The sequence below is a fragment of the Anastrepha obliqua genome, chromosome 6 (assembly GCF_027943255.1).
Source record: "Anastrepha obliqua isolate idAnaObli1 chromosome 6, idAnaObli1_1.0, whole genome shotgun sequence".
NCBI lineage: Eukaryota > Metazoa > Arthropoda > Insecta > Diptera > Tephritidae > Anastrepha > Anastrepha obliqua.
Window position 1 is genome coordinate 630,797 of NC_072897.1, and position 11,102 is coordinate 641,898.

The window sequence follows — 11,102 nt, forward strand, 5'->3', positions numbered from 1 at the left end:
TTCAGATTCAAGCAATGCGGTGGCATACCAGCCGGTTCTAATGAATTCAAAAATTCAGTTCGATAATTCATTGCCTCATCTTGATTCATAGCACTGTCAATTGATTTATATGTCGTGACTACACCTGGTAGTTTTGCTTGAATTTGAAAATTAATGGCATTTATATGAATGTTCTTCGGTGCTAAAATGGCGCGTTCTCTCAACCAATCATGATTTCTGTAATTCTGAAGAATATTTGGAAAAACACATTCAATCAATTCATCTATCGATTTCGTAATCGTACAAAAATTGTTCGGTACAGTAATCAATCCGTTGGTTCTGTCGATTTGTATTTTGCCATCACCAATATGTAACAATTGTTTTGAAAACTCATGGGCAGCTGGATCATTTTGTAGGTGAATACGCATATTAATGTTCAGTGTCAATTTTTGTACATATCTCCAAAAACTGATGACTTCAAACAGGCATTTATTTCATCAGCAGGAGTTGACCGAGGAATGACAGGCAATGTTTGTCGAAAATCCCCTGACAGTAATATCAAAGCACCACCAAAAAGCTGTTGGTTACCACGTAAATCTTGCATTGTTCGATTAAATGCTTCTAGTAATTTTTTATTCGCCATTGTACACTCATCCCATAAAATAATTGACGTTAATCGCAGAACTTTTGCCATAGCAGAATTTCTTGAAATATTGCAAGTTGGAGTTTCAATCACCTGTACATTCAATGGCAATTTCAATGCAGAGTGCGCTGTCCGACCACCTTCTAATAATGTAGCAGCAATTCCCGAAGATGCAAGTGCCAATGCAACTTTCTGTTCCGATGGAATAGTGGCTAAAATCAGTGATATAACGAACGTTTTGCCTGTACCACCAGGTGCATCCAAGAAATATAACCCACCTGCATTATTGGAAATGGCTTGCATGATTGTGTCATATACATGTTTTTGCTGAATATTCATTTTGGTTACATTCGATTGTACAAATAAACGCAAATCCTTAGAATTTAATCGGGTACTTTTTCCCCCGGGCCCGGAGTTTTCAGAGGGGCCCGGACTCGTAATTATACGTATTTATATGAATTAGACATCATTGGAAAGGGCCCGCATTTGCAATTTTCCCCCGGGGCCCGGATATGCTCTCTACGGCCCTGACGTTAACTAATAACAATCTCAAATAAAAACAATCAACATTGTTTGGATGTACACACATGTTTGGATGTATACACATTCCATGTGTAATACTGTGGCACTTCAGAATATAAGAAAGTTATCGCAAATGTATCAGTTTCGCATAATTTGAAAAAACCTGTTAACGTAGTTGTTGGGGGTTGCGCTGCTCTTTCCAACAAATTTGCTACATTAAAATAAACACGTTGACTATTCTCAAGATGCACAGCCCAGTGAACAACCGCAGGATGTCTTTCGTGCATTGCAAACGACATAATCCTCCAGACAGCTTCATTGCTACTAATATAGCGACCCATTTGATACTGAGTAATTTCATCATTTCTATTATCACCAGCAACACCGAAAATAGCCATATCGCTCCCTTTATTTACATACATGCAAATATATTTAATGGATTTGACAGAATTACAATATTCCACATTTATATGAGCGTTGAATATTTTCGATAATAATGGACAATACGGAACCACCCAACGATTATCAACTTCAACTTCCTTGTTATGCATTCTAATGATTGCCGTTTTGCCATTATCATTAGGTGATCTACGTCGATACAACGGATATCCGTCATTGCCCGTTATTGTGTCCGAAGTAAATTGCCTTGGGTATCGTTTCGAACACTTTTCATCAATCATACATGGTGAATTCACATTTAGTTCACCGCACGGTCCATGTATCATGTTTTTAACGACAACTTGAAATAACTCAGGATCAGCAGTGTGGTTATTAATTTCAGCTGATATAAGGTTTTCGATTTGATCCGGAGTTATTTTATGTACCAGCCAAATTAGTATATGTGCGTGCGGCAATCCCCTTTTCTGCCATTCGATGGGGTACATATGGCAACGCACCTCCCCAAATACATATAATTTCACATTTAAATCCATAAGGCATTTACATTCTTGCCGAAAAACACGCGCAGTAATGTCATGACGATCGGTTGTCGACTGTCCTGCAAATAAATTGTTTTTGATGTCATCCCACTGCGGATTACATGTAAATGTAATGAACAGATCCGGTCGACCGTATTTTCGTACATAACACAATGCGTCTTGTGCATATTCGTTCATATTCCGTGGGCTACCAATATACGAAGATGGCAATATAGTTAAACATCCGATGTCTTTAATATTATATTATCATCATTCGCTATCGCATCTTGCAAATGAATATATTGTTCAGATCTTAATTTTGCTTGGTTGAAACGAATAAAATTAAGACGTTCTGTTTCTATTTTGGCATACATATCAACGATGTACTGATGATATAGTTTACGACATCTCAAGATATAATTTTGTTCTTGTGGACGAACCATCAATCGATAAGAATAAAAATTCATGGCACTAACTTTTTTCTGTATATGTAGACCTGAAAATAAGTGGAAAATGTGATTTAAGAAATTTCTACAAATGATGATATGTTAACACACTGAAAATATTATTTACCTGTTCGTGGATCAATCATTGGTATATTGATATGGTAGCCATCGTCACCTTTCCAATGCAATATTGGGTATTGTAATGCGTCGTAACTACGATGAAGTTCCGAAACACGTTGCAATTGCTCATTTCTACGATGAAGTATAATATCACGCGATTGAAACTGATCATCACGAATTACAATTGCAACCTCATCAATTGTCGGTGCATTGAATCTCCTTTCATGCTCTCCAAAAGGTGTTCTATCAGCCCTTACTACGATTTTATGATTATCAGATGGCATACGATCGAGAGCAATTTTGAACAATTGAACTAATGCGTTATGTTGATGGAAAAACCTTTGTAGCTCACAAATAATTTCTCGCCTTGTATTCAAAGCAATTGCACAACGTTGATCCAATTCACGATTTTCATCACCAAAAAAATAAATTTGCAAAATTGATAATCAGCGTCGGGGTATGGCAATAACGAACCAGCTTGATGATAAATGAATCTGCAACATGTATGCAATTTTAGGTATATGTTGCATAATAATTTTTAAAACTATAGAATACTTTTATAATTCAGATTGATTGGGACAATCCTGTTTAAGTATTTACCTTAAACGTCGGCATAAAATTATCTCTAATAATGTTAGTAGCACCAAAAGAAGTCATTTGAAATGCCGAATTGTATTGTTGAATATGACTCAAAAAGTGCTTCGAATTTTCAGAAGTCCCAAAAATTAATGAAGGCAATGGTTCGGGTGGAGTTTCTAATGGTGGCAATCTCAATTTGCCATTAGCACAACACATGCCGGGCGTTTCACCTGGAAATTTAGCCGCATCACAATGTGGACATATTGCGTCCATTATTCCAATATATCCGTACATACTGTAATTAATCTGACTGTTGTAATTAAAAGCAGCACGCTATTTCGTGCATTACGTTCACGCTGCGATGCATTAGCTTGTGCTCGTTCATCTGGAGTCTGTGATCGCCTTTGTAATGCCGTAGCATTTACATGACGCGTTCGTCGACCTATATTTCCTCGTGTGGGTCGTGGCATTTTTCTTTCAATTAGAAAAGAATAAATTAAATAAACGGAAAATCCTACATTAATAGTGGTACACCATATGTTTTTTCAAATAAGGAAACACATGCATTCGTGTAATTCACTTCAACAGTTCAAAACTTACCGTTGTTTGCTCGGAAATTCGCTTTGCGCTATATTTATTCTTTTCACAAATTCACACAAACTTGAATAATTATTAAAAAAAAGCACTATAATAACTAATAATTTTGCACCGCGGTAATTTCGGACACTACTGAACGTATGGGGCCAAAGAAAACGCTCCAGCGATGTTTACACTCCAATGTCATATATTCTCCTAATTTGAATTTTCTTATTGCTAAGACTCAAAGATTTATATACCTATCTATACAAAATATTCATGTATTTCTCTATGCAAAATAAATGCACCGTAATATAGTTTGATGTCTTTTCAAAGCCTACTTTGTACCGTAATATAGTTCGATGTCTTGTTTGTCGATCTGCCTGCTACATACATACCTACATGTTGATATAAATATAATGCAAGTAAGTTTGTAGGTGGGAATAATAAGTATGTTAGTTAAGACGAAAGTTTATAAATTGTGAGAGCGAAAGAGCGTAGCTAAGTAGGTAACAAATCATTTAGTAAATGATTAAACTATTATTGATGTATGAATTTTAATATGAAAACGTATAATCCGTTGGCTAAGTGGAATGAATCTGACCAAACAAATGGGTTTTTGGCGTGTTTTTAAAAATAATTTCACCATACATTGAGCGCTTTTCAACTTTTCAAGTAGGTACGAGTTAAATAAAAAAAAAAGTGTAACATATGTGTGGTGAAATTTTTGAAACGTTTACCATGAAGGAAATAAGTAATGAGGTTTGTTTTGATTTGTTTTTAACATGCTGATTAACATTTTTGTCTACGTGCACATATCTCTTCACACAAAATGTAAGCACGAACAAAATGTGCCATTCTCAAATAAAAATACGTTGTGCTTATTCTTACATCGAAATGAGTGGAAGTAGAAAGGTAAGTGCAATAAAAAAGTTGTTTGATACATTCCAACGGCCGATTCTCTGTTTCTGATTTTGCAATTGGGAACTCGCCTTCAGGTAAAAAGAATATATTGTTATGTGATTGAATATACCATTTTAACTGGTTGTAGTACATAAGAATGCAATCTCTTAACCTGAAGGCGAGTTCCCAATTGGTCTATATCTGGAGTCCTTAGTTACCCAGCGAAAAGAAAAGTCCTCTTTTCATTATCATTTATCAAAAACTTACAATGGATACTCATGTGGTTCAAACACATCCTAGGGTTATCAAGGTTCACGTTTTGGTCTATATCTCGAGACCCTAGTTACGGAGGGGCATTAAAAATACTCTATACTATAGCAATCATCAACAGCTCCCATTTGCTACCCATATTGTACAAACACATCCTTAAGTTATCGGGGTCCATATTTGGGCCAATATCTCGAGACCCTAGTCACGGAACGGCATCAAAAATACTCTATACTATAGAATCATCAGCAGCTTCCATTTGGTACCCATATTGTACAAACACATCCTAGGGTTACCCGGGTTCACGTTTTGGCCTATTTCTCGAGACCATCTACTGAATAGTCCAAACAAAGCTTAAAAATTTGGTTTGGATAGGTGAGCCCGTTCTTGAGTTATAAAGTCTCAACGAAAAATGGCATTCATTTTTATATATTATATTATATTATATTATATTATATTATATTATATTATATTATATTATATTATATTATATTATATTATATTATATTATATTATATTATATTATACTATATCGTCCCCTTAGTATAACAATAGCCTATGTGCTCATAGGCTATTATATTTTTATTGAATTTTTGGAGTCTCCATCGTCGATTTTATATGTGGTCAAAATTTTGTCAAATTCTAGTTCCACAAAGTGGGTCAAAACGTCAGTCAAAAAATAATAAATATTTACAGACATAGCAAGATTTGAGTGAGAGCTACTTTCGATAAAAAGTTTGAAATTCATTTTCTCAAAACATCAAAAAATGTATAGGCTATTTTAATACTAAGGGGACGATATTATATTATATTATATTATATTATATTATATTATATTATGTTATATTATATTATATTATATTATATTATATTATATTATATTATATTATATTATATTATATTATATTATATTATATTATATTATATTATATTATATTATATTATATTATATTATATTATATTATATTATATTATATTATATTATATTATATTATATTATATTATATTATATTATATTATATTATATTATATTATATTATATTATATTATATAATACTATTAATATTCGGCGTCTGAAGCCGAAATTTTGTTGGAATAACAAAATTTCAAACAAATTCTTTGTTCAACTTGAATTTCCATCGTTAAATTCGAAGAACACACTCGAGCTTGACTTGTTTACAGTAGCACAGAAAACAAACTATGTGACATATCACGCTGAAATTTGCCATGTAAGCTTATAACAGTCCTACCAAAAAACAAAAAATTTATTTTTGCCATATGTCATCCGCGGACCGTTTTATTGATACCGTCTCGTTTATATTTGAGAAGAAGTTATCATATTATATTATACTAGCTGACCCGGCAGACTTCGTATTGCCTCAATTGATAAATAAAAAACCTAAACTTGTGTATAAAATAATTTTAAAACATACAAAACGAGTCCGTATTTAATAAAAAAAGCATATTTTGAGTTAAGCATGAAGTTGTATTATTATTTTCGACACATCATGTTGCTTAATTATAAAATAGAGTTCTCTAGAGACTGGCCTTTATGCCAAGAATTTTTGCAAACATACATATACTCTTGCGTGCTTGTGCTTTGTTGCTTCTGTTTTTGTTCAGTAAAAGTTAAATTCTTAGGTCTGTTCGGTAAAGTGAGGTCCAGAGTTAATGAAAATAAGAAAATTCTCATTGATATTATGTGCAAACAAAATGATGGTTTTAATGTAGTACATTTTAATGCGCGTAGCCTAAGTCAGGAAAAACTCGATTTTACTAGGTGCACTTTCGAAGATTCTGCAGTCGATGTAATTTGCGTTTCTGAGACCTGGTTTCATCATGACCTCCCTGATTTCAACATCTCTTTAAATGGATACAATTTATTGAGAAACGATCGTAATCTTAACAGAAAAGGGGGGGAGTTGCTGTGTACTGCAAAAAAAGTTTGAAATTTAAACTAATAGCAAAGTCAAATAACTGTGAAAATGAATACTTATTTACTGAAGTATCTGATGGCATGAGTAAAATTTTAATTGCATGTGTTTACAATCCTAACAAAAGTATTGCTCTTGATACACTATTTGTTGACCTGTCTGATTTTGTCTTAAATTACGAACGTATCCTGTTGTGTGGTGATTTTAATGTTAACATTTTAAAAAATGAGCCTAGTAGTAGTAAACTATTCGACCAGTTGGCAACTGCAGGACCTTGTGTTGTTAACGGAATTACACCAACGAGATATTCAAATAACTCTCAACCTAGTCTTCTTGGTTATTTTATAACATGTGACTTGTCACATATTCTAAAATTCGACCAAGTTGACTTTATATCTGACCACGACTTAATATTTTGTACCTTAGATGTTGTGATGAATCGTCCAAATTTAGGTGCCACCTACGAGTATCGTGATTTTAAAACGTTGAATGTTTATTATTTGTATTCAGACATGGGTTCTATAAATTAGAATGAATGTTGGTTTCTTAGTTCTGTTGATAATAAACTTGACTTCCTGAACCGTAGCCTATCCTCGTTATTTAACATGCATGTTCCGCTTCGTTCCGTAAATGTTATAAATAGTTCATGTCCTTGGTACAACTCGAAAGTTCGCCATTAGAAGGCGCAACAAGTATTATGCTAAGTGGAGAAAAAACTTGACGGATACTTCTTGGCGCCGGTACAAGGAAATCCGAAATAAAACCACTGCAATAATACGACAAGCGAAACGTTGGTACAGTTACTCAAAACTTGATCCGTCACTTCCAACAAGAGAACTGTAGCGCAACCTAAAAAAATTTAAAATTCATGGCAAGGAAAGTCCCGAATGTGAGATTGACCTTGACGAACTTAATGACTACTTCATTGGTGTTGGTAAGAAAACAAATTGTGCTCCTACTTTAAAAGAGTCCTCACCTTGTGCTACTCTAAAAGAACAATTTCAATTTATGACAGTTTGTGAGGTAGATGTCCTGAAAGCTTTATCCAAAATTAAGTCTAATGCTGTAGGCGATGGTGGCATCTCGCTAAAATTCATCCGTATAGTCATCCAATATATAATAGTACCCATATAATAAACCATTGCTTGACTAGTTCATGTTCCCCAGCAGTATGGAAAAGGCTATAGTTTTCTCAGTCGCAAAAAAGACAAATGCTATTTATGCTGGTGACTATAGACCTATCAGCATACTGCCCACATTTTCCAAAGTTTGCGAAAACTTGATGGCCACGCAAATTTCATCATTTGTACAGAACAATCGTCTACTCTCTCCACTACAATCTGGCTTCAAACAAAGTCACAGTTGCTCGACTGCAATGGTTAAAATACTGGACGACATTAGAATTAGTTTTGACAACAGAGACTTGACTCTACTTTTCTTACTTGACTTTTCTAAAGCATTTGATTCAGTGAATCACAAATTGTTATGTTTGAAGCTTAAACACTACTTCGGCTTCAAAGACAGTGCGGTGAAGCTCATGGCCAGCTACCTTGGAGACAGAACGCAGAAGGTCAAGACCAGTAAATCAACATCTCAGTCTAGATACGTACACACTGGTGTTCCGCAAGGGTCTATCCTTGGTCCGCTTTTATTTAGTCTTTTTGTCAATGATGTTTTTAACGTTTGTCAGTATGTGAATGTCCATGCGTATGCTGATGATATACAATTGTACTTGTCCAGTCGTATTGGTCTCGTTGAAGATTTATGTTTCAAAATAAACAGTGATTTGTCTGCGATTTCTGTATGGGCTAGTGAAAACTCTTTATGTCTGAACGCGTCAAAATCATATGTCTTACCTATATGTAATAGTGTCGTGCATGTTGACAATATCCCTAAATTGTGGATAGGTACAAGTTCCCTTACCTTTATGGATAAGGTAAAAAATTTGGGGTTCATTCTCAACACAAAACTTACCTGTGCTGACCATATAAATAGGGTGGTGGAGAGCATTTATGCTACATTCCGTAAGCTGAGAGTCTCTGCAACATTCACGCCAGAGAAAACGAGGCGCAAATTAGTTCTCAAACTAATTATGCCTTTCATTACGTACTCTGAGGTGGTATACAGCAAACTCGACTCCACATCTTGCCATAAACTTAATGTGGCATTTAACAACGCCACGCGGTATGTATATAGGATTGGCAGATATGACCATATCTCTGCATGGCGATCAAGGTTACTGGGATGTTGCCATAATAGTTATTTGTCTGCTAGAAATTGCATATTTTTATGCAAACTTACATTATTCAAGTCTCCGCCCTATCTGACAGAGAAGTTGATACCAGTAAGGTCTCGCAGACACAACAAATTCATCGTTCCAAAATTTAATTACCTACCATCATCTAGATTATTTTTCATTAACGCTGTTAAAGTGTGGAACTCATTACCCGACACTGTGAAGGCTGGACTTAACAGATTTAACTTCAGGGCACAAGTCTATAATTACTTTAAAAGTGTTTGATTGCATTAAATTAGGGCATTAAATTTCTCTCTACATTCTCTAATTACTACTTTTGTTCTTTCTTCTCTAAATCCTTCTTTTCTTTTCCTATTGCTTCTTTTCTTCTTATTATTATAGTTAAGTTAAATATATTGGATTAATTCGTAAATGAACTGGTGTAAAATTTAGATTAAGAAACTTGTATGTTAAAAATATTCCAGTTTCTTATAATATTGTTGAAGTACTATTAAAAGACCTTAGTCTTACTATGTACTATTTATATAAACAAATAAATAAATAAATAAATAAAATAAATATCCGAAAAAAAAATCCGTATTTAATAAAAAAAGCATATTTTGAGTTAAGCATGAAGTTGTATTATTATTTTCGACACATCATGTTGCTTAATTATAAAATAGAGTTCTCTAGAGACTGGCCTTTAAATTTGATATTGACAGACACACACTGCTATGATACAGTTTGTTAATCAATTTAAATTTTAAATAAACTATATTGTTTGTTTTGTTTTGTGGTGCGTAAATAAACAAAGAAGACGGTTTTGCGACACGCAAACACGCGACGTATAATTGTCCATGTGCGAAACATGGAGACTCCAGGTTGATTCCAAACTTCTAACGACTGTCCTTACGATTTATTTATGGTCATCGCAAAGGCCAGACGTACTGGAAATTGTAAGCGTTTAAAATCGAATGGTAAGTCCGTTGGAATCATCGGTATCCGCGGGATCAAGACATCCTCTCCTTTGAATTCTCCTTTTATGTTTGTTGTCTCAATGACGTTATTCATCAGCTTTTTCACAGCCAGTCTTGTTCCATTGCACAGTCGAGGTTGATTAATGTTACGCAGCATGATGACAACTGACCCTATTTTTAACTGCAAATTGGAAGGTGGTAACCCAGACAATTCCAGTGAATGTAAAAATTCCTTGGGATAGTTGACTACGTCATAACGATTTCGACTGATTTAAAGGAAACCAACTGTCCTGGAAGAAAATTCTGAATGGTCGCATTGAGATCCTCGACATCTTTATTTTGCGCTGCCAATATTGCTCGTTTACCCAGCCAATTATGGTTATTGAACTTTTGCGCTATATCTGGAAAAACACTCTGAATAAGCTCTTCTTTTGAGTCTGTGATTTGACGGAAATCCGGGGGTAACGTGATGAACCCGGTCGAGGTGTCCACTGCGACTTTATTATTTCCAATGTCTAACACATTCGCAGTTTCATCTTGTTGCAAAAATACTCGCATATTAGTTGTTAATTGGAGTGTCTTTACATACTGCCACAAATTCGATGATTTTAGGCATGCATTTAGTTCATTAGCAACAGTTGATCGGGGAATTACTGGAAGAGTTTGACGAAAATTACCTGACAACAGTATCATGGCCCCACCAAAAATATTTTGGTTGTCACTAAGATCTTTCAAAGTTCTGTCCAGTGCCTCCAGTGACCTCCTTTGGGCCATTGCATTCATCCCAAACAATCAATTTGCATACCTGTAAGATCTTGGCCATTGCGCTATTTTTGGCGATGTTGCAAATTGGTGTTTCGGTGATTTGCATGTTTAATGGTAATTTCAAGGCAGAATGTGCAGTTCGCCCGCCTTCTAGCAGAGTCGCAGCTATTCCAGATTAAGCCAACGCAAGAGCTACATCATTTCGCGATCTGATACTCGCCAAAAGCAATGAAATTAA

At 34.7% G+C, this 11,102-nt stretch overlaps 2 protein-coding genes across 2 annotated transcripts; both read right to left on the bottom strand.

Moving 5' to 3' along the window:
• Positions 1–1,185: 1,185 nt before the first annotated feature.
• LOC129249839 (uncharacterized) lies at positions 1,186–2,259 on the bottom strand. The gene has a single exon (XM_054889508.1). The coding sequence runs from the start codon at positions 2,257–2,259 to the stop codon at positions 1,186–1,188; it is 1,074 nt and encodes a 357-aa protein (XP_054745483.1).
• LOC129249840 (uncharacterized) lies at positions 2,160–10,657 on the bottom strand. The gene is made up of 3 exons (XM_054889510.1): positions 10,386–10,657; positions 2,635–2,759; positions 2,160–2,557 (listed from the first exon to the last, which is right to left on the bottom strand). Exons 1-3 carry the CDS (start codon positions 10,655–10,657, stop codon positions 2,298–2,300), a joined length of 657 nt encoding a protein of 218 aa, XP_054745485.1. The 3' UTR covers positions 2,160–2,297.
• Between the last annotated feature and the right edge of the window lie 445 nt (positions 10,658–11,102).